This window comes from Sapajus apella, unplaced genomic scaffold, assembly GCF_009761245.1.
Source record: "Sapajus apella isolate SASKATOON/1434 unplaced genomic scaffold, GSC_monkey_1.0 scaffold2, whole genome shotgun sequence".
Classification (NCBI taxonomy): Eukaryota; Metazoa; Chordata; class Mammalia; order Primates; family Cebidae; genus Sapajus; species Sapajus apella.
Window position 1 is genome coordinate 70517051 of NW_022436942.1, and position 22700 is coordinate 70539750.

A 22700-nucleotide genomic window follows, 5' to 3' on the forward strand; every position below is an offset into this window, starting at 1 on the left:
AAGTCACTAAGTGGCAAAAGACAGAAAACAAAAAATTGAAAGTAGAAAACAATCAATAGATATGAGACCAAACATGAGCTGTCAGTGATAATGGATTAAGTCCTTCAATTAATGGCTGAGCCAGATGGAATAATAATAAAAAAAAAAATCCAGGCCGGGCATTTCTGTAATCCCAGCACTTTAGGAGGCCGAGGTGGGAGGATCACTGGAACCCAGGAGTTTAAGACCAGCCTGGGCAACATAGTGGGACTCCTCTATTTTATAAAAATATTTTGAAAAAAGAAAAAAAAATTGTGTTCTGCTTCAAAAAGACAAATTGGCACAGAATGACAAAGAATAAATGAAATGAACATGGGCAAAAGAGATTCAGGTGGTATCAGTATCAGGTTAAGTAGCATTCAAGATAAAGAACATTAAATATTAAGTTAATACTAAAGTAATTGCATATTAATGAAAGGTACAATCCATGGTAGAGAAATTATAGTCAATAATTGTTTTATGTATTCATTAAGGTAACAACAAGCAAACAAGCTTTAATAGCTTTAGTATATGCTTTATATGCTTTATACTTCTTTTAAGCGCATTAATTCATTAATTCTCACTTTCTGTGAGGTAAACACTATTATTATCTACATTTTACAGGTGTAAAAATCTAAGCAGAGAGATTAATTAGCTTGCCCAAGAGATGTGGCATTCTGGGATTTGAGACAGTGATGTGGCTCTGGAGGTTGCTTCAATAACCAAGAGATGTTTTAAATCAGATTTGTAAAATGTGTTTTTCAGAAGCGTTTTCCTGATACTCTTCCCCTTTCATGGGTTTTAGTCTTGCGGATTGAAAAACACAAGTGCTAGAAGAGCAAAATATGCATCCAGATTTAATAGTATGGCTGTTTTTCTGAGACTTGGCATTTCATTGCTTTTGTATTGAAATGAAAATTTTCTTTTCTTCTTTTTTTGGCTGAGAATAGCACTGAACTCAGTGGGAGGGACTGTAATTGTAAATTGTCCGCCTCTGAATGGAATTGAATTTAAGTTTCTTAGTTTCTAGAGAATGGTTTGTTTAAAGACCCTCAAATTGCAAGTTAGAACCGACTTGAGGTTTTACCATGTAGTGAATTTTTCTTAAAAAGCAATTGAATTGGGAGGCTGAGGCGGGCAGATCACGAGGTCAAGAGATTGAGACCATCCTGGCCAACATGGTGAAACCCCGTCTCTACTAAAAATACAAAAAAATTAGCTGGGCGTGGTGGCGCACGCCTGTGGTCCCAGCTACTCCGGAGGCTGAGGCAGAATTGCTTGAACCCGGGAGGCGGAGGTTTCAGTGAGCGAGGTTGTGCCACTGCACTCCAGCCTGGCGCCTGGTGACGGAATGAGACTCTGTCTCAAAAAAAAAAAAAAAATTGTTGATGAAAGGTGATGTTAAAATTATTTCAGATTTATCAATTTTTAAAAAAATTACACCTGGATTTTGAGTCATGGAAAGCCTTTAAAGTTTACGTATGTATATCATACATGATGGAAAGAGACTCTGCGTATGTGTTTGTGCACACGTGTGTGAATGTATAGGCAAGGACTGGGGGAAAGAAGAGCTGAGGGAGAGAATGAATGAATGTATGCATGCATGTGTGAAGGAACGTGGAAAAGACCGGCTCTACACCATGAAATAAAAAACGGCCATCTCGGCTGGGTGCAGTGGTGTCACCTGTAATTTCAGCACTTCGGGAGGCCGAGACGGGCGGATCACGAGTTCGAGACCAGCCTGACCAACATGGTAAAACCCTGTCTCTACTAAAAAATACAAAAATTAGCCGGGTGTGGTGGTGTGCACCTGTAATCCCAGCCACTCAGGAGGCTGAGGCAAGAGAATCGCTTGAACCTGGGAGGCGGCGGTTGCAGTGAGCCGAGATCGCGCCACTGCACTTCAGCCTGGGCGACAGAGTGAGACTCCATCTTAGGGACGCCAGAAGGACAGAGTGAGACTCCATCTTAGGGACACCAGACGTACTCCAGAGCTGATTGGAGGCGTCATGACTGCTCGGCGCCTGCGCAGTGAAGACCACCCCCCCTTCAACAAGCCGCGCGCATGCGTGCAGGCCCCGCGCCCAGGGTGTTGTCTTTTTTTTTTTTTTTTTTTTTTTTTTTTTTTTTTTTAAGTAGAGGTGGGGTTTCGCCATGTTGGCCATCTCTCGAACTCCTGACCCCAAGTGATCCATCTGCCTTGGTCTCCCAAAGTGCTGGGATTACAGGCGTGAGCCGCTGGGCCCCACCCACATTTAGATTTTTAATCTATTTACAATTTATTCTTTTTTTTTTTTGAGATGGAGCCTCGCTCTGTCGCCCAGGCTGGAGTGCAGTGGCATGATCCCAGCTCACTGCAACCTCTGCTTCCCGGGTTCAGGCGATTCTCCTGCCTCAGCCTTCACAGTAGCTGAAATTACAGGCATGCGCCACCACACCCAGGTAATTTTCCTACTTTTATTAGAGACAGGGTTTCACCATGTTGGTCAGGCTTGTCTCAAACTCCTGACCTCAGGTGATCCACTCACCTTTTGCCTCCTAAAGTGCTGGGATTACAGGCGTGAACCACTGTCCCAGGCTACAGTTTATTCTGATACGTGGAGTGATATATGGTTCTAACCACTTGGCTATGGTGAATTATTTTCTAAATGTGGTATTGGATTGTTTATATTTTGTTTAGAAATTATGCTTCAGCCGGGTGCGGTGGCTCTCGCCTGTAATTTCGGCACTTTGGGAGGTCGAGGTGGGCGGATCACGAGGTCAGGAGTTCGAGATCAGCCTGACCAATATGGTGAAACCCGGTCTGTACTGAAAAGTACAAAAATTAGCCGGGTGTGATGGTGCGTGCCTGTAATCCCAGACGTTCAGGAGGCTGAGGCAGGACAATTGCTTGAACCTGGGAGGCGGAGGTTGCAGTGAGCCGAGATCGCGCCATTGCCCTCCAGCCTGGGCGATCTTAGGGACGCCAGAAGGACAGAGTGAGACTCCATCTTAGAGACACCAGATGTGCCCCAGAGCTGATTGGAGGCAGAGCAACTCCTCGGCGCCTGCGCAATGAAGACCCTTCCCCCCCCCCCTTGCAAGCTACGTGCATGCGTGCAGGGCCTGTGCCCTGGTGCGGACTAAGTTTTGCTACTGTTTTTGTAGTAGAGGTGGGGTTTCGCCATGTTAGCCAGGGTCCTCTCGAACTCCTGATCTCAAGTGATCCACCTGCCTTGGCCTCCCAAAGTGCTGGGATTACAGGCATGAGCAACCGCGTCCCACCCACATTTAGGTTTTTAATCTATTTACAATTTATTCTTTTTTTTTTTTTTTTTCTTTTGAGACGGAGCCTCGCTCTGTCACCCAGGCTGGAGTGCAGTGGCACGATCTCAGCTCACTGCAGCCTCTGCTTCACGGGTTCAGGCGATTCTCCTGCCTCAGCCTTCGCAGTAGCTGAGATTACAGGCATGCGTTACCACGTCCAGCTAATTTTCCTACTTTAGTACAGACAGGGTTTCACCATTTTGGTCAGGCTTGTCTCAAACTCCTGACCTCAGGTGATCCACCCACCTTGGCCTCCCAAACTGCTGGGATTACAGGCGTGAGCCACCGTCCCTGGCCTAGAATTTATTCTGATATGTGGTTCTAACCACTTGGTTATGGTAAATTATTTCCTAAATGTGATATTGGATTCTGTTTATATTTTGTTTAGAAATTCTGCTTCGGCTGGGCGCGGTGGCTCACGCCTGTAATCCCAGCACCTTGGGGGACCGAGGTGGGTAGATCACAAAGTCAGGAGTTGGAGACCAGCCTGGCCAATATGGTGAAACCCCCGTTTCTACTAAAAATACAAGAATTCGCCAGGCGTGGTGGCCGCACCTGTAGTTCAAGCTACTTGGGAGACTGAGGCAGGAGAATCACTTGAACCCGGGAGGCGGAGGTTGCAGTCAGCCGAGATCATGCCACTGTACTCCAGCTAGGCGACAGAGTGAGACTCTGTCTCAAAAAAAAAAAAAAGAAAGTCATTACTTTGTAAAAGGAAGTTGAAAGTTTTCCTTTCTTTTTAGTACTCGGGAATAATTTTAAGAATTGGGACTATTTGGTCTTTGAAGGTTTGGTAGAATTCCATTGGGAAACCATCTGGGCCTGGTGGTTTTCTGCACGGTAGTTCCTTAATTGTTTTCTCTATTTTTTCTTGTTTTTAATCAGGTAGTCCCTCAACCAGAATAGGTTCAAAGAGGCTCCCTCTGTTTTTTTTTTTTAAACAAATTGGTCTAAGCTTTCTTACTCTAATGGATTAATTTTTGTAGACTACATTTCCCTGAAAAATTACACATTTGTTCTAGGTTTTCTGATTTATTTCCAGAACTTTTTAGTCTTTCCCCCTGGAATCATGCCCCTTTCCATAAACAGGGCTCTGATGTACCAGAAGTATTTTCACACTTTGGGTGGACTTTCTGTTTCTGGGGGTGGTTTTAGAGCAATTTTAGGCCTGCTACTAGCTCCCCTGTTCTCTACACGATGCTGTTTTTCTCAAAATGCTCTTGTTTTGCACAAGGGCTTGGAGTAGGAGGATGAGCAGTCACTCACTGATATTTGGTATGTTTTCTTTTTTTACTTACAGGTAATCTGGAAGTTTGGGCATTCTCTTAAGTTGAGGATGTGGTTTTCATGTCGTTTTGTTTATTGTTTTCTTGTATGTGTTTTTTAGAGACAGGGTCTCACTCTTGTCCTGGCTGGAGTGCAGTGGCGTCTTGATCATAGCTCACTGCATCTTCAAGCTACTGGGATTAGGTGACCTTGCCGCCTCAGTCTCCTGAGTAGCTGGAACTACAGGAGCATGCCACCATCCCTGGCTGATTTTTTTATTTTTTATTTTTTGAGATGAAGCCTTGCTCTGTTGCCCAGACTGGAGTATAGAGGTGCAATCTCTGCTCATTGAAACCTCAGCCTCCTGGGCAGCTGAGACCACAGGTGCATCCCACCACACTTGGCTAATTTTAGTATTTTTTTTCTATTTTTTGAGATGAAGTCTTGCCCTTGTTGCCCAGGCTGGAGTGGCGTGATCTTGCCTCACTGCAATCTCTGCCTTCTGGGTTTAAGCGATTCTTCTGTCTCAGCCTCCCAAGTAGCTGGGACTACAGGCGAGCGCCACCGCGCCCAGTGTTAGCCAGGATGGTCTCAATCTCCTGACCTCTTGATCCGCCCGCCTCGGCCTCCCAAAGTGCTGGGATTACACTTTCCATTTTATAGGACTTAACAGAGAGGTTACATAACTAGCCCAGGGTCACAGAGAGTTGGAATTCAGACCAAGACAACCTGGCACCAGAGTCTAAACCCTGCCCTTAAGGGTTTGCCACCACGTGTTAGTGATTCCCAGCCTGTCATTTGGGGAAGGGATTGTTCCTTTTTTAAGAAAAAAAGAAAAAATATATATATATTTTGAGATGGAGTCTCACTCTGTCACCCTGGCTGGAGTGCAGTGGCCAATCTTGGCTCACTGCAACTTCAGCCCCCTGGGTTCCAGCAAATCTTCTTCCTCAGCCTCCCTATTAGTTGGGATACAGGTGCATACCACCATGCCCAGCTAATTTTTTTTTTTTTTTAGTGGAGATGGGGTTTTGCCATCTTGGCTAGGCCGGTCTCCTGACCTCAGGTGATCCACCTGCTTCGGCCTCCCAAAATGCTGGGATTACAGGCGTGAGCCACCATGCCTGGCCTTTTTAATTATACTTTTGAGATGGAGCCTTGCTCTGTTGCTGTGACTAGAGCACAGTGGCGTGATTTCAGCTTACTGTGACCCCTGCCTCTGGGGTTCAAATGATTCTCATGCCTCAGCCTCCCAAGTAGCTGGGTTTACAAGCACCAGCCACTATGCCCAGCTAATTTTTGTATTATTATTATTATTATTATTATTATTTTTTTTTTGAGACGGAGTTTCGCTCTTGTTACCCAGGCTGGAGTGCAATGGCGCGATCTCGGCTCACCGCAACCTCTGCCTCCTGGGTTCAGGCAATTCTCCTGCCTCAGCCTCCTGAGTAGCTGGGATTACTGGCACGCGCCACCATGCCCAGCTGATTTTTTGTAGTTTTAGTAGAGACGGGGTTTCCATGATGACCAGGATGATCTCGATCTCTTGACCTCGTGATCCACCCGCCTCGGCCTCCCAAAGTGCTGGGATTACAGGCATGAGCCACCGCGCCCGGCCTATTATTTTTTTATTGAGGTAGAGTCTCGCTCTGTCGCTCAGGCTGGAGTGCAGTGGCACCATTTCTGCTCACTGTAAACTTTGCCTCCCAGGTTCAGGTGATTCTCCTGCCTCAGCCTCCTGAGTAGCTGGGACTACAGGTGCATGCCACCATACCTGGTTAATTTTTTTGTATTTTTAATAGAGGTGGGGTTTCATCATGTTGGCCAGCCTGGTCTTGAACTCCTGACTTCAGGTGATCTACCTGCCTTGGCCTCCCAAAGTGCTGGGATTACAAGCGTGAGCCACTGTGCATTTTTTTTTGTTTTTTAAAAAGGACAGATCATAAACCCAATATTCTGAAAGACTTGGTCTCCAAACCTGTATTATATAATAATTAGTTTTCCATTTTTTTTTTTCCTCTTGGCAGAAGGCACATATGCCACTCAGTTTCTAACTGCCACACCCAATTAACATAATTGTTTTGCAGCCAAAAGCAGAAGAGAGTTGACATTTTAATTCCCTTATGTAGGTAGACAAATTGAAGCTTAATGTAAGAGTTTTACTATACCTTTTTGAAAAATTATAAATAGCTAGAAGCCCATTGTCATTACTTTTGATTTCTTAGAGCTCTGGGCATCTATGTGGGAACCACAGATCAAAGAAGCTGCAAGGAAGGGTTTTTTTTTTTTTTTTTTTAACTGAATAGTTTAACCATACTGAATGCAAAGTATTGGATGTTAGAATAATAGGCATCACATAAATTGAGGTTGACGTTTTCCTGGGTGATATTCTGTCTCAATTTTTTTTTTTTTGAGATGGAGTCTACTCTGTCACCCAGGCTGGAATGCAGTGACATGATTTCTGCTAACTGCCACCTCTGCCTCCCGGGTTCAAGCAATTCTCTTCCTCCTGAGTAGCTGGGATTACAGGTGCCTGCCATCACGCCCAGCTAATTTTTGTATTTTTAATAGAGATGGAGTTTCACCATCTTGGCCAGGCTGGTCTTGAACTCCTGACTTTGTGATTCACCTGCCTTGGCCTCACAAAGTGTTGGGATTACAGGCATGAGCCACCGTGCCTGGCCTTTTTTATTTTTATTTTTTTTTTGAGGCAGAGTCTCGCTCTGTCACCTAGGCTGAAGTGCAGTGGCGTGATCTCGTCTCATTGCAACCTCCACCTCCCGGGTTCAAGCGATTCTCCTACCTCAGCCTCCTGAGTAGCTGGGATTACTGTGTGCCGCCACGCCTGGGCAATTTTTATATTTTTAGTAGAGACCGGGTTTCGCCATGTTGGTCAGACTGGTCTCAAACTTCTCACCTCAGGTAGTCCGCCCATCTCAGCCTCCCAAAGTGCTGGGATTACAAGCATGAGCCACTGTGCCTAGACTTAATCTTCTGACAGGCTCTCAGAGAGAGTAAAAAGCAAATGAATATTTCATTATTTTGGTCTGAGCCTTAACAATTTTTCTTTAAGACAGCTAATCAGAATGATATTTATTTATTTATTTTTTTGAGATGGAGTTTCACTCTTGTTACCCAGGCTGGAGTGCAATGGCGCGATCTCGGCTCACCGCAACCTCCGCCTCCTGGGTTCAGGCAATTCTCCTGCCTCAGCCTCCTGAGTAGCTGGGATTACAGGCATGCGCCACCATGCCCAGCTAATTTTTTGTAGTTTTAGTAGAGACGGGGTTTCACCATGTTGACCAGGATGGTCTCGATCTCTTGACCTCGTGATCCACCCGCCTCGGCCTCCCAAAGTGCTGGGATTACAGGCTTGAGCCACCGCGCCTGGCCTCAGAATGATATTTAGATGCCTCCCCCAAATGCCAATAAGGTGCTATTGAAAAAAATTAAAAATAGGTTGGGCATGGCTGTTCACGCCTGTAATCCCAGCACTTTGGGAGGCTGAGGTGGGCGGATCACTTGAGGTTAAGAATTCAAGACCAGCCTGGCCAGTGTGGTAAAACCCCGTCTCTACCAAAAATACAGAAATTACCCAGGTATGGTGGCACATGGCTGTAATCTCCGCTACTCAGGAGGCTGAGGCAGGAGAATTGCTTAAACTTAGGAGGCAGAGATTGCAATGAGCCAAGATCACAACATTGCACTCCAGCCTGAGGGAAAGACTCAGACTCTGTCCAAAAAAAAGAAAAAATTAAAAATAAATTTCAGTTTATGTCAATAACAGGGATGTTCAAGTCAGACTGCATCTGGATTCTTATATTTTCTGATTAGTTATTGTCAAAACAGTCTTACATTGACTGGGTGCAGTGGCTCACGCCTGTGATCCCAGCACTTTGGGAGGCCAAGGTGGGCAGATCATTTGAGACCAGGAGTTCGAGAGCAGCCTGGCCAACATGGTGAAAACCGTTTCTATTAAAGATACAAAAATTTGCTGGGAATGGTGGCACATTCCTGTAATCCCAACTACTTGGGAGGCTGAGGTGGGAGATTGAGGTTTCAGTGAGCCAAGATTGCATCACTGCACTCCAGCCTGGATGACAGAGCAAGACTCCACCTCAAAAAAAAAATCTTATATTTATTATGAAAATTATGATGATGTTAGCATCTAATATTTACTGCTTACTATGTAACAGAAGCTTTGGGGACTAGTGGGTACCTCAGATTTCACATGTACCAAGTTTAACATTTGATTTTCCTCTACCCACCTTTTCTGCATCTGATACACAGTACAGCTAGTGCTCGCTTACGACCACGATTGGTTCTGACAGACCGGTCATAACACGATCTGGTCGTAAGTTGAGTAGGCTATATGCACACGGATATGGTAGTGCTGCCGGAAGCTGGTCTGCACTGTCGTAACCCCAGCTGGGCAACGTTTGGCGCTGCCAGACGCAGAGCAGTCGTGGCTAGTGATTGTGGTCGTAAAGTCCAATGGTCGTAAGTTGCATAGGTCGTAAGTCGATCAATACCTGTACCTTCAATCTTCTAGTTGCCTTGGCCCAAAACCCTTGCCTTGGAGTTACAATTGTTCCATTCCTTCTTTTCCGTTTTGTATGTAATCCATTCACAAATCCAGTTGGCTACTTTTTTTCTTTTTTTTTGGAGATGGGGTGTTGCTCTGTCATCCAGGCTGGGATGCAGTGGCGTGATCATGGCTCACTATAACTTTGACCTCCTGGGTTCAAGTGATCCTTCTGCCTCAGCCTCCCGAGTAGCTGGGATTACAGGCATGCGCCACCATACCCAGATAATTTTGTATTTTTAGTAGAGACGGGTTTTTCCGTGTTGGTCAGGCTGTTCTCAAACTGCCCACCTCAGGTGATCTGCCCGCCTCAGCCTCTCAAAGTGCTGGGAATACAGGCATGAGCCACTGCCCCTGGCCTGTAATTTATTTATTCTTATTCCATGTGCTCAGCCTTGCGACCACATGGTCTGTTTTCTTGGGCCTGGTACCATTAGTGAACTGTCTTAATACTCCAGCCCCAGTCCCTCTGATTGTGTCCGCTGCCACACCTACTGTGCTAGTAGAATCCCAGGTCCTTACCAAGGGAAAGGCAGGGAGGCAGTGACCAAGGAGAAGAAGGTGAAGGGACAGGGAGGGTCTTGATTTGTACTTTTTAAAGCTATTCTGCTCATAATGCGTCTTAGCTCTGCTGATGTGGAAAGTAGTGCTGACAGAGTGTCTTGTTTTTTATTACTTACTCTTTCTTTTTAAGATGGTTTCACCCAAATATCACTGGTGTGGAGGCAGAAAACCTACTATTGACAAGAGGAGTTGATGGCAGTTTTTTGGCAAGGCCTAGTAAAAGTAACCCTGGAGACTTCACACTTTCCGTTAGGTAAGTTGGAATTACAAGAGAGAATCCTGAGAGTATTTTCCAGGTGGGAAGTGGTAAAACCATGCTTGGACAGCTTGTTGCCTGCATTTGAGGTTTGAAGTCCTTCTCTCAGTCCTGGGCTGCCTTCCGGCTTGGGGAGTGGTCTCCTGGACATTCAGCAGAAGGGGAATAAGTGGGACCTTTCTTCTCCCACTGAGACCTCATGGAAGGTGAGTTGGAGCAGGTCATAGAAGTTCCTAAGCCTTCCAGTACTTGAGCCTTGTTCCACACATCTTGAGCCTGGTTTCTGCATTTTTTCCCCCTCCTGTTGATTTCTTTTAAAATTTTATTTCTTTTTAATTTTTTAAATAGAGACGGGATCTTCCAATGTTGGCCAGGTTGGTCTTGAACTCCTGGCCTCAAGCAGTTCTTCTGCCTTGGCCTCCCAAAACGTTAGCCTGGCCTTCTTTTTTTGAGACAAGCTCTTGCTCTGTTGTCCAGGCTGGAGTGCAGTGATGTGATCACAGCTTATTGTAGCCTTGAACTCCTGGGCTCAAGTGATCCTCCTGCCTCAGCCTCCTGGGTAGCTGGGACTCCAGGCTTGTGCCACCATGCCCAGCATTTTTAAACAATATTTTTTTGTAGAGATGAGGTCTCATTGTATTACCCAGTCTGATCTTTAACTCTTAGCCTCAAGTGACCCTCCTGCCTCAGCCTCCCAAAGTGTTGGGATTACAGATGTGAGCCACCACAATCAGACTCTGTTGATTTCTTAATTAGAAAAATATTTTTTAGGTTGGGCGTGGTGGCTCACACCTGTAATCCCAGCACTTTGGGAGGCCGAGGCAGGTGGATCACAAGATCAAGAGATCGAGACCATCCTGGCCAACATGGTAAAACCCTGTCTCTACTAAAAATACAAAAATTAGCCGGGCGTTTGGCATGCTCCTGTAGTCCCAGCTACTCAGGAGGCTGAGGCAGAAGAATCGCTTGAACCCGGGCGGCGGAGGTTGTTGTGAGCCGAGACTATGCCACTGGCTCCAGCCTGGCGACAGAGCAAGACTCCATCTCAAAAAAAAGAAAAATATTTTTTAAGGGTTTCTTCAGCTTGCTTTCCTTTATCAACAAGTAAAACATGACTGAGGAAGTTGTGGTCCTCTTTGTTCCCCTGCCCATGCCCATTTCCCTCCCTATTTCCACAGAGGAAACCACCAAGAGGTTGGCATATATTCTTCATGAACATGTTTTTATAGTTGTATACTGCATGTGTACTGTGTATGAACAATATAAAGTTGGTTTGTGTGTTTTAAAAACTCATATACATGGATTTATTATATATGTATCATTTTGCAACTTAAATTTTTTTGGAGCTCTATGCTGGTTGATACAGATCTAATTTTGTTTTTTTTTTTGTTTTTTTTTTTTTTGAGAAAGAGTTCCGCTCTTTTTGCCCAGGCTGGAGTGCAATGGTGTGATCTTGGCTCACTGAAACCTCTACCTCCCGGGTTCAACTGATTCTCCTGCCTCAGCCTCCCAAGTAGCTGGGATTACAGGTGCATGCCACCACGCCCAGCTAAAGTTTATATTTTTAGTAGAGATGGGGTTTCATCATGTTGACCAGGCTGGTCTTGGACACCCGATGACCTCAAATGATCTGCCTGGCTTGGCCTCTCAAAGTGCTGGGATTACAGGCATGAGCCACCACCACTGGCCTTTTTTTTTTTTGAGACAAAGCCTCATTCTTTTGCCCTGGCTGGAGTGCAGTGGTGTAAACCTGACTCACTGCAACCTCTGCCTCCTGGGTTCAAGATATTCTCCTGCCTGAACCTCCGAAATAGCTGGGGTTACAGGCATGTGCCACCACACCTGGTTAATTTTTGTATTTTTAGTAGACACTGGGTTTCACCATGTTGGCCAGGACGGTCTTGAACTCCTGCCTTAAAGTAACCCACCCGCCCTGGCTTCCCAAAGTGCTGGGATTACAGGTGTGAGCTATTGCACCCAGCCTGAGAAATCTCATTTTTTTTTTTTTTTTTTTAAGATGGAGTCTTGCTGTGTTGCACAGACTGGAGTGCAGTGGCACTATCTCAGCTCCCTGCAACCTCTGCCTCCCGTGTTCATGCATTTCTATCTCAGCCTCCTGAGACAGCCCGCCACTGCACCTGACTAATTTTTAATATTTTTAGTAGAGATGAGGTTTCACCATGTTGGCCAGGCTGGTCTTGAAAGCCTGACCTCAGGTGATCCACCCACTTTGGCCTCCCAGAGTGCTGGGATTACAGGCGTGAACCATTGTGCCTGGCCCGAGAAATCTCATTCTTACTCCTACCCCCTTGCACACTATTTCCATCTTGTAGGTAACCATTTCTATTAATTTCTCATTTATCCTTCTTTTTCTTTTTTTTTTTTGTTGTCACTTCACAATTCTTTTATGACTGACATATCGTTCTTTTTCTTGTTTATCATTCTTTTTCCTTTTTTTTTTTTTGAGACAGCCTTGCTCTGTTGCCCAGGCGGGAGTGTGGTGGTGCAATCTTGGCTCACTGCAACCTCTGCCTCCTGAGTTCAAGTGATTTTTGTGACTCAGCCACCTAAGTAGCTGGGATTACAGGAGTACACCACCACGCCCAGTTAATTTTTGTATTTTTAGTAGAGATGTGGTTTCACCATGTTGTCCAGGCTGATCTCAAACTCCTGGTCTCAAGGGATCTGCCTGCCTCAGCCTCCCAAAGTGCTGGGATTATAGGCATGAACCACCATGTCCGGCCCTATTTCTTTTTACAAAAATAAGCAAATACATATTTTTCTTGCTATTTTACTTTTATTTTTACACATCAAGTAGAACATTAAATATATTTCTTTGGGCTGGGCGCGGTGGCTCAAGCCTGTAATCCCAGCACTTTGGGAGGCCGAGGCGGGTGGATCACGAGGTCAAGAGATCCAGACCATCCTGGTCAACATGGTGAAACCCCGTCTCTACTTAAAATACAAAAAATTAGCTGGGCATGGTGCTGCGTGCCTGTAGTCCCAGCTACTCAGGAGGCTGAGGCAGGAGAATTGCCTGAACCCAGGAGGCGGAGGTTGCGGTGAGCCGAGATCGCGCCATTGCACTCCAGCCTGGGTAACAAGAGCGAAACTCCGTCTCAAAAAAAAAAAAAAAAAAAAAAAAATTTCTTTGTAATTATTTTCAGTTACTGAAAATTTTTAATGATCTCTCTCATCTTTTCAGTCAGCTGCATAGCACTCTATTGGGTGAACATTTCATAATTTCTGTATACAGTCACCAGCAGGTAGCGATTTAGTTGTGTCCAATATTTTTAAATGATATGTGATGCCTCAATGAATATAGTAACCTTTTGCATATGTTGTTTTGTGCTTTTGGGATAACAGTACCTGATGTTGGAAACTCTGTCATTACATGTGTCTTTAAAATGATTTTAAAAAATACAATCATATATAGTATCTTAAATGTACAGTGAGATGAGGCTTTTGTTTTTTTGTTTACATTGTGTTGGGGTCTTGCTATGTTGCCCAGGCTGGAATGCAATGTCTTTTCCTAGATGTGATCATAGGGTATTATAGCCTTGAACTCCTAGCCTTAAGCAATCCTCTTGCATGGTTCTTTTTTTTTTTTTTTTTTTTTAACTAATTAATTTTTTTTTTGAGACAATATCTTGGTATGTTACCCAGGCTGGCCTCCAATTCCTGGGCTCAAGTGATCCTCCAGCCTCATTCTTCCAAGTAGCTGCTACTAGAGGTGTATGCCATCACACCCAGCTAGTGAAATTAGATGTTTTTTTTTTTTTTTTGGGACGGAGTTTCGCTCTTGTTACCCAGGCTGGAGTGCAATGGCGCGATCTCGGCTCACCGCAACCTTCGCCTCCTCAGTTCAGGCAATTCTCCTGCCTCAGCCTCCTGAGTAGCTGGGATTACAGGCACGCGCCACCATGCCCAGCTAATTTTTTGTATTTTTAGTAGAGACGGGGTTTCACCGTGCTGACCAGGATGGTCTCGATCTCTTGACCTCGTGATCCACCCGCCTCGGCCTCCCAAAGTGCTGGGATTACAGGCTTGAGCCACCGCGCCCAGCTAGATGTTTTTTTTTTTAAGACAGAGTTTCACTTTGTCACCCAGACTGGAGTGAAGTGGCGCTGTCTCAGCTCACTGCAGTCTCTGCCTCCTGGGTTCAAGTGAGTCTCATTCTGCAGCCTCCCGAGTAGCTGGGACTACAGGCATGCGCCACCACACCTGGCTAAGTTTTATATTTTTAGTAGAGGCAGAGTTATGCCATGTTGCCCAGGCAGGTCTCGAACTCCTGAACTCAGGCAGTCAGCCTACCTCAGCCTCCCAAAGTGCTAGGATTACAGGTGTGAGCGACCATGTCTGGCCTAAAATGAGTTCTGATAAATGTATTCATTCATGTTACCAACACCCTGATCAAAATATATAATATTTCCATCACCATGGAGAGTTCCTCTGTGTCCCTTTCCAGTCGTCTTCAGTCCAAGAGGCACCCATTCTTCTCATTTCTATCCCCATAGACTAGTTTTGCTTATATGTTACATAGATGAATACAAATAGTATATATTTTTTCGTGTCTGGTTGCTTTTCCTAAACATAATGTTTTTGAGATTTATCCATGTTGTTATTTATTTATTTATTTATTTTAAAGATGGGGTTTTACCATATTGGTCAGGCTGGTCTCCTGACCTCAGGTGATCTGCCCACCTCAGCCTCCCAAAGTGCTGGGATTACAGGCATGAGCCACCAGCCCAGCCTTCAATGTTTTTTTTTAATTGCTACATTAGTATTCCATTTTATGAATACTAATGCAGCAATATTTGGAATGCATAGTATTCTATTGTATGAATACTAATGTAGCACTATACATTTATGATTAAAAAACAATATTTTTTTCTATTATGAATGAAGTGACAGTATTTTTGTACAAGTGTTTTTTTTGAGACAGAGCCTCGCTCTGTCGCGCAGGCTGGAGCGTGGTAGCACATCTCGGCTTATTACAACCTTCACCTTCGGGGTGTGTGGCTAATTTTTGTATTTTTAATATAGATGGGGTTTTGCCACGTTGGCAGGCTGGTCTTGAATGCCCGACTGTGTGATCCACCCACCTCTGACTCCCAAAATGCTAGGGTTACAGGCGTGAGCCACCATGCTCAGCCTGTATAAGTGTTTTGGTAGCTATACGGTTTTGTTTCTTTTGGGCAAAATACTTAGGGGTGGATTTGCTGGATTACAAAGTAAGTGTATGTTTAATTTTGACTTTAATTATACATGACTTTGATTAGTTAATGATGAGAACAGTTATTGTCACTTAATATCTGCAATCTGATAGGCCAGTCATTCAAAATAGAAGATATACAAGGTAAAGAAAGTAATAAAGACCTTTGTGTTGAGTTGGCTGATGGTGTGGTTATTTCACCCATTGTATTTCTTACAGGGAGTGGGTAAATTCGTTCCTTGGGTTTCTTTCAACATTTAGGTGAAATCTGACATGGAACATGAGATCTGATTTTACTGGTGTAACTCTTTATTTGTTCCCTTACCTCCCCTTCCAATGGACTATTTTAGAAGAAATGGAGCTGTCACCCACATCAAGATTCAGAACACTGGTGATTACTATGACCTGTATGGAGGGGAGAAGTTTGCCACTTTGGCTGAGTTGGTCCAGTATTACATGGAACATCATGGGCAATTAAAAGAGAAGAATGGAGATGTTATTGAGCTTAAATATCCTCTGAACTGTGCAGATCCTACCTCTGAAAGGTCAGTAACATTTTAGTGATCACAAAGTCTGCTGCTTATGACTCTCTGACTCCAAGGCTTGTGACTGGTTTTTGAGCTGTCATCTTTAAAGAATTAATAAAGTAAGACTAGTGACATCAAATTATTCTCAGAGTACCCTTTTTTTTTTTTTGCAAAAACTTCAATTTGTGTTGCTTACACTTATCCTATAGGGGTTGCATGCTATTCCTGCATATAAATGGTACATGCATGAGTTTTAAGACTTAGTGAACTTCAGTGGATAATCTTTGAGAGTTATTAGAGGAAAACAAATGATACCGGAGACACAAAAATAGCAGCAGTTCTCTGTGGTGGCTCTTGACCAGTTATTCAGCAGTGCCACCAACAGATGTCAGTTTAAGCTCAGAAGCAGAAAAGCAGAGAACTGAGGATCAGCTTTTTCATCAGTTCTTTTAATGTTACATCCACAATTATGTGAGAATGACCGTGCTTAGAGAGAATTGTGTTATTTTAGAGGTCTTTCCCCTTGTGTTGGAACTAGGCTGATGAAAGCATGGGCTTGACTTATTTATTGATTGTATTCGTTTTGTACATTCCCAATCTTCTCTCTGACTTGGTGCAAATTCAGAATCTCTTAATTGGTTTGTATATTTTGTGTCTTCAGGTATGATTTTTCAGCTTACACCTTTATGTCAATGCTATTATGTGCTGATAATTTGTTTCTCTAGCTACCACTGTAGCTTCAGGCAAAAGGCTGTCTGCCAGCTCTGTGCAGTTTATTTCTAAATTTTGTTGCTTTTATTTGTGTGTGGAAGAAAAGTAACTCAAAGTTTATTCCTTTGATGATGAACCATTAACACCACCTGCCATGATAGTGTTTGCTTTCTGACCAAGATCCTGAGGGAAAAAGCCACTTTATTAATAGCACTGTGTTAAATTGTTTCCCATAGTAACATGGAGCAGGATTGTCTCAAAGTCTGTCCTTGGATGGCCTTGGATACCTACATCAGGACTGTCTGATGTGCTGTTTAAAATGCAGATTCCTGGGCCTCATTCAGACTTAAGTGTATTGATATTGCTGGTTGGAGCCTGGGAATTCATATTTTTAGCAAAATCCCTCATTTTTACTCCAAGTCTTATGTGCATTTCACAGTTTGAGATGATCACCCAGATATAGCCCAAAGACACTGGAGGCTGTTGTAGTATAGTTTGTATATGTGGAAAAGGTTGGAATGCTTCAATTAACTTATAATGAAGATCCTTTTTGAGTGTTCCTATGCCAAAGCAAGGACAAACATTTAAAATGTCTCTATTACAATTTTTTCTTTCTTTCTTTTTTTTTTTTTTCGAGATAGAGTTTCACTCTGTCACCCAGGCTGGAGTGCAGTGGTGCAATCTTGGCTCACTACAACCTCCGCCTCCTGGTTCAAGTGATTCTCTTGCCTCCGCCTCCTGAGTAGCTGGGCCTACAGGCACGTGCCACCATGCCCAGTTAATTTTTGTGTTTTAGTAGAGACAGGGTTTTGTCATGTTGGCTGGGGAGGTCTCGAACACCTGACTTCAGGTGATCTGGCCACCTCAGCCTCTCGAAGTGCTGAGATAATAGGTGTGAGCCACCGTGCCTGCCTCTATTATAACTTTTTATCATAACTTCTTTATTTTGACTTTTAAAAAATTATTGATTTATTTTTTTTGAGATGCAGTATCGCTCTTGTCACCCAAGCTGGAGTGCAATGGCACCATCTCGGCTCACTGCAACCTCTGCCTCCTGAGTTCAAGTGATTCTTCTGCTTCAGCCTCCTGCATAGCTGGGATTGCAGGCACACTCAGCTAATTTTGTATTTTTAGCAGAGATGGGGTTTCACCATGTTGGTCAGGCTGGTCTTGAACTCCTGACCTCAGATGATCCACTCACTTTGGCTTTCTGAGTGCTGGGATTAACAGGCATGAGCCATCACTTCCACCTGCCTTTTTTTTTTTTTTTTTTTTGAGACAGGGTCTTGCTTGTCACCCAAGCTGGAGTGCAGTGGCATGATCATAGCTCTCTGCAGCCTCGACTTCCTGGACTCAAGTGTTCCTCCTGCCTCAGCCTTCTGTGTAGCTGAGATTATAGGCACATACCACTATGCCAGGCTAATTTTTAATTTTTTCTTAGAGACAAGGATTTCACTATGTTGCCCAGACTGCTCTTGAATTCCTGGCCTCAAGCGATCCTCCTGCCTTGGCCTTCCAAAGTGTTGGGATTACAGGCATAAGCCACCGTGCCTGGCTTATAACTTCTTTAAATGGCTGTGATTAAATAGTTTAGTCCTTTTAAGATTGAGCAATGGATGAATGGCAAATTGCATTTTTAAAAGAGGAGTGATTTTAAAGAAAACAGGAAAGATTGGGGGCATTTGTCTGTAAAGGACTGTGGACTCACTTAAGTTTAGTGGTCATTTTTTTTTCTTTTTACTGTAAAATCTGTGCTGTAACATTAGTGGTCATTCTTACCATCTTTGCGGTTTTTCCTGCCTGCATGGGATGTACATTTTCTGTCTCAGGTGGGATTGATCAATCCTTTGGAGGAATGTGTCTATTTTTTAATTGTATTTAGGAGAGCTGACTATATATAGTAATTTTGTGAAAGAACAACATGAACCCACGGCAGAACTAAATTCTTTTTTATTTTTAAAAAAATTTAGGTGGTTTCACGGACACCTCTCTGGGAAAGAAGCAGAGAAATTATTAACTGAAAAAGGAAAGCATGGTAGCTTTCTTGTACGAGAGAGCCAGAGCCACCCTGGAGATTTTGTTCTCTCCGTGCGCACCGGTGATGACAAAGGGGAGAGCAATGACGGCAAGTCTAAAGTGACCCATGTCATGATTCGCTGTCAGGTACATCTCAGTTGAACTATGGGTCTGGCAAGATGTTGTCTTTGGGTGATGTTTCTGCTGAAAGAAGACAGACACCATTACATTCAAAGTCAAATTGTCTTTTTAAAAACATTTCTTTCTTTCCTTCTTTTTTTGAGACAGGGTCTTGCTCTGTCACCTAGAGATGGGGTTTCACCCTGTTGGGTATGGTGACCCAAATCTTTGGGTGATTTTTCTGCTGGAAGAGGACAGACCCCATTACACTTAAAGTCAGATTTTCTTTCTTTTCCTTCCTTCTTTCCTTTTCTCTTTGTTTGTTTGTTTGTTTCTCTTTCTCTCTTTCTTTCATTCATTATTTACTGACTTATTCATTTGAGACTGGGTCTTCCTCTATCACCCAGGCTGGAGTGCAGTGATATGGTCATGGCTAACTGCAGCCTCAACCTCCCTGGGCTCAGTCGATCTTCCTTCAGCTTCTTGGGTAGCTGGGGCTACAGGTGTGTGTCACTATGCTTAGCTAGTGTTTGTATTTCTTGTAGAGATGGTGTTTTCACCATACTGTCTAGGGTGGTCTTGAACTAGGGCTCAAGAGGCCTGCTCACTTCAACCTCCCAAAGTGTTAGGATTACAGGTGCGAGCCACTGTGCGTGGTCCAAAGTCAGATTTTTTTTGCTCACTTAGTCAAGGTTGTCTATGTTTTTATTATACTTTAGTATATTAATATAGTTACCATATTAGCATATTTACTGTTATACTTATGATACTAGTATATTGAGTATATTTATACTTTTAGTATATTTATATACACGCACCACGTTTTTATTATTTATCTTTTTTTTTTTTTTTTGAGACGGAGTCTCGCTCTTGTTACCCAGGCTGGAGTGCAATGGCGCGATCTCGGCTCACTGCAACCTCCGCCTCCTGGGTTCAGGCAATTCTCCTGCCTCAGCCTCCTGAGTAGCTGGGATTACAGGCACACACCACCATGCCCAGCTAATGTTTTGTATTTTTAGTAGAGACGGGGTTTCACCATGTTGACCAGGATGGTCTCGATCTCTTGACCTCGTGATCCACCCGCCTCGGCCTCCCAAAGTGCTGGGATTACAGGCTTGAGCCACCGCGCCCGGCTATTATTTATCTTTTGTTTTGAGTTGGAGTCTAACTCTGTTGCCCAGGCTGAGGTGCAGTTGGCTTGCTGCAACCTCTGCCTCCTGGGCCCAGGCAATCCCTGTGCCTCAGCCTCCTGAGTAGTTGGGATTACAGGTGCCCACCACTGTGCCTTTTGTGTTTTTAGTGGAGATGGGGTTTCACCATGTTGGCCAAGCTGGTCTTGAACTCCTGACCTCAAGTGATCTCCCCACCTTGGCCTCCCAAAGTGCTGGGATTATGGGCATGAGCCATTGCACCCAGCCTATTGTCTATTTTTTGATGGACATTTAAGTTGTCTCCATATGCTGGCTGTTGTGAATAATGCTGCAGTGAACATGAGAGTGCTTGAAAACACTAATGTAACATAAGGGTAACAAATAATAAATGTCATCTGTTTAACTTGAAAGGAACTGAAATACGATGTTGGTGGAGGAGAACGGTTTGATTCTTTGACAGATCTTGTGGAACATTACAAGAAGAATCCTATGGTGGAAACATTGGGTACAGTACTACAACTCAAGCAGGTGAGTGGATTGGAAAGCTCAAGCTTTCTCCTTAAAAACTTAAAACCCTAATAGAGAATTTTGCAAACATACAGAGGTAGACAGAGTAGTGTCATCAGCTTCCATGTACCCATCACAGCTTCAACTCATGATCAACTCTTTTTTTTTTTTTTTGCAGCAGAGTCTCACTGTGTCACCCAGTCTGGAGTGTGCAGTGATACAGTCTTGGTTCACTGCAACCTCTGCTTCCTGGGTTCAAGTGATTCTCCTGTCTCAGTCTCCTGAGTAGCTGGGACTACGGGCACCCACCACCATGCCTGGCTAATTTTTGTATTTTTAATAGAAATTGGATTTCACCATGTTGGCCAGACTGGTCTTGAATTCCTGACCTCGGGTGATCTACCCACCTTGGCCTCCCAAAGGGCTGGGATTACAGGTGTGAGCCACTGCACCCGGCCCTAAATCTTTCTTCTTATGACTTCACTCACTGGCTTCCTCCTATAGTACTTGGAAACATATTCCAGATTTATATAATTCCCATATTTATCTGTAAAAGACTTTACAGAGGGTTTGTTTGTTTGTTTTGAGATGGAGTTTTGCTCTGTTACCCAGGCTGGAGTACAGTGGCGCGTTCTCAGCTCACTGCCTCTGCATCCTGGATTCAAGAGATTTTCTTGCTTCAGCTTCCTCAGTAGCTGGGATGATAGGTGGTACCACCACACCCAGTCAGTTTTTGTATTTTTGAAGAGACAGGGTTTCATCATGTTAGCCAGGCTGGTCTTGAGCTCCTGACCTCAAGTGATCTGCCCGCCTTAGCCTCCCAAAGGCTAAGGCATGAGCCACTGCGCCTGGCCTAAGGCAATACGGAGTTTTAAAGCAAGTTTTCATTATTGATCTACTTCTGGTTACCTTTAGGTAACCTCACTTGTTCACTTTGGCATTGTTGCTATTTCAGAGTTCACCTTTGTGATAGTGGCAAATGATATAATATCTCTAAATAATGTTGTGGTCTATTGATAAAGAAAAATAGGCTTAAATTTATATCAGTAGAGTAAAGTAAGCGTACGTGGAGACTGAAGAAAGAGAAATTTCCTGGTAGAACAAAAGAAAGTGAAACTATTTGAAAACTTTTATTGTAAATTATATGGTCCTACGAACCCTCTGTCCTTGCCTTTATGAATATCAACATAGAAGTTTTTTTTTTTTTTTTTTTTTGCATTAACACTCTTTTCTGTAATGTTTTCTTTATTTTACATCAACTGTCGTATTTGATCAGCCCCTTAACACGACTCGTATAAACGCTGCTGAAATAGAAAGCAGAGTTCGAGAACTAAGCAAATTAGCTGAGACTACAGATAAAGTCAAACAAGGCTTTTGGGAAGAGTTTGAGGTAAGTTATTAAAACTGTTTTTACGTGAGTTGTTATGTCCTATTTTTAGTGAAGGAGAAGTTGGTCTTGTGTTTGGAATTGGACCTGAGAGACTTGAAACTGATGTTCTTTTTTAAATTCGGCCATTGATTGACGTGGAACAAGTTGCTGAGAGGGCTTCTTCGAAATAGAAGAGCATTGTGTTCTGAGGGAAGGGAGTTGGCAATGAGTAGTCAGTGGATGCGCCAACAGCTCCATTTGGCTCTTTTGGTTTGGACTGGTGGCAAAATCTCAAAGAAACAAGAGGATCTAATTTCTCTGGAAGATTTCCAACATGCACTGGGGTCTTTAGAAAGAATCTATAGCTTTAGTGCAGCAAATGAGTGTGAGTAAAAGAAACACCTTGCGGTGGCTTTTTTTTGGAGACAGGGTCTCGCTCTGTCGCTGAAGCTGGAGTGTAGTGGTGTAATTTCGGCTCACTACAGCCTTGACCTTCCTGGGCTCAAGTGATCCTCCCACCTCAGCCTCCTGAGTAGCTGGGACTATAGGCACATGCCACCATGCCCGGCTAATTTTTGTATTTTTAGTAGAGATGATGTTTTACAGTGTTCCACAGGCTGGTCTTGAACTCTTGGGCCCAAGTGATCCTCCTGCTTCAGCTTCCTGAGTAGCTGGGAGTACAGGCACATGACACCATGCCTGTCTAATTTTTGTATTTTTTTGTAGAGATGGGGTTTTGCAATGTTGCCCAGGCTGGTTTTGAACCCTTGGGCTCAAGTGATCCACCTGCCTTGACTTGCCAAATATGGTGGCTTTAATTTCAGAGTTCAAATTGATAACTCTGGTAAGTTAAGTGAACTGATTTTTTAAAAAATTAGTTTTGTTTATTATACTTTAGGTTCTGGGATACATGTACAGAAAGTAGAGGTTTGTTACATGGGTATACATGTGACATGGTGGTTTGCTGCACATATCAACCCATCATCTAGGTTTCAAGCCCCTTATATGTTAGGTATTTGTCCTGATGCTCTCCCTTTCCTTCCCTCCTGCATCCTGACAGTGTGTGTGATGTTCTCCTCCCTGTGTCCA

General features: G+C 43.8%; 1 protein-coding gene across 4 annotated transcripts in view; it reads left to right on the forward strand.

The window, feature by feature from the left end:
- The window catches only part of PTPN11 (protein tyrosine phosphatase non-receptor type 11), a 97418-nt gene that overhangs the window by 12844 nt on the left and 61874 nt on the right, over positions 1–22700 (forward strand). For 2 of the 4 annotated variants that reach the window (XM_032240238.1, XM_032240256.1), the window contains exons 2-6: positions 9870–9992; positions 15561–15755; positions 18419–18611; positions 20147–20263; positions 21519–21632. In XM_032240238.1, coding sequence (XP_032096129.1) covers positions 9870–9992; positions 15561–15755; positions 18419–18611; positions 20147–20263; positions 21519–21632 — 742 coding nt within the window. The remainder of the gene's footprint in view (positions 1–9869; positions 9993–15560; positions 15756–18418; positions 18612–20146; positions 20264–21518; positions 21633–22700) is intronic. The other 2 variants (XM_032240266.1, XM_032240245.1) reach the window with 1 other exon arrangement.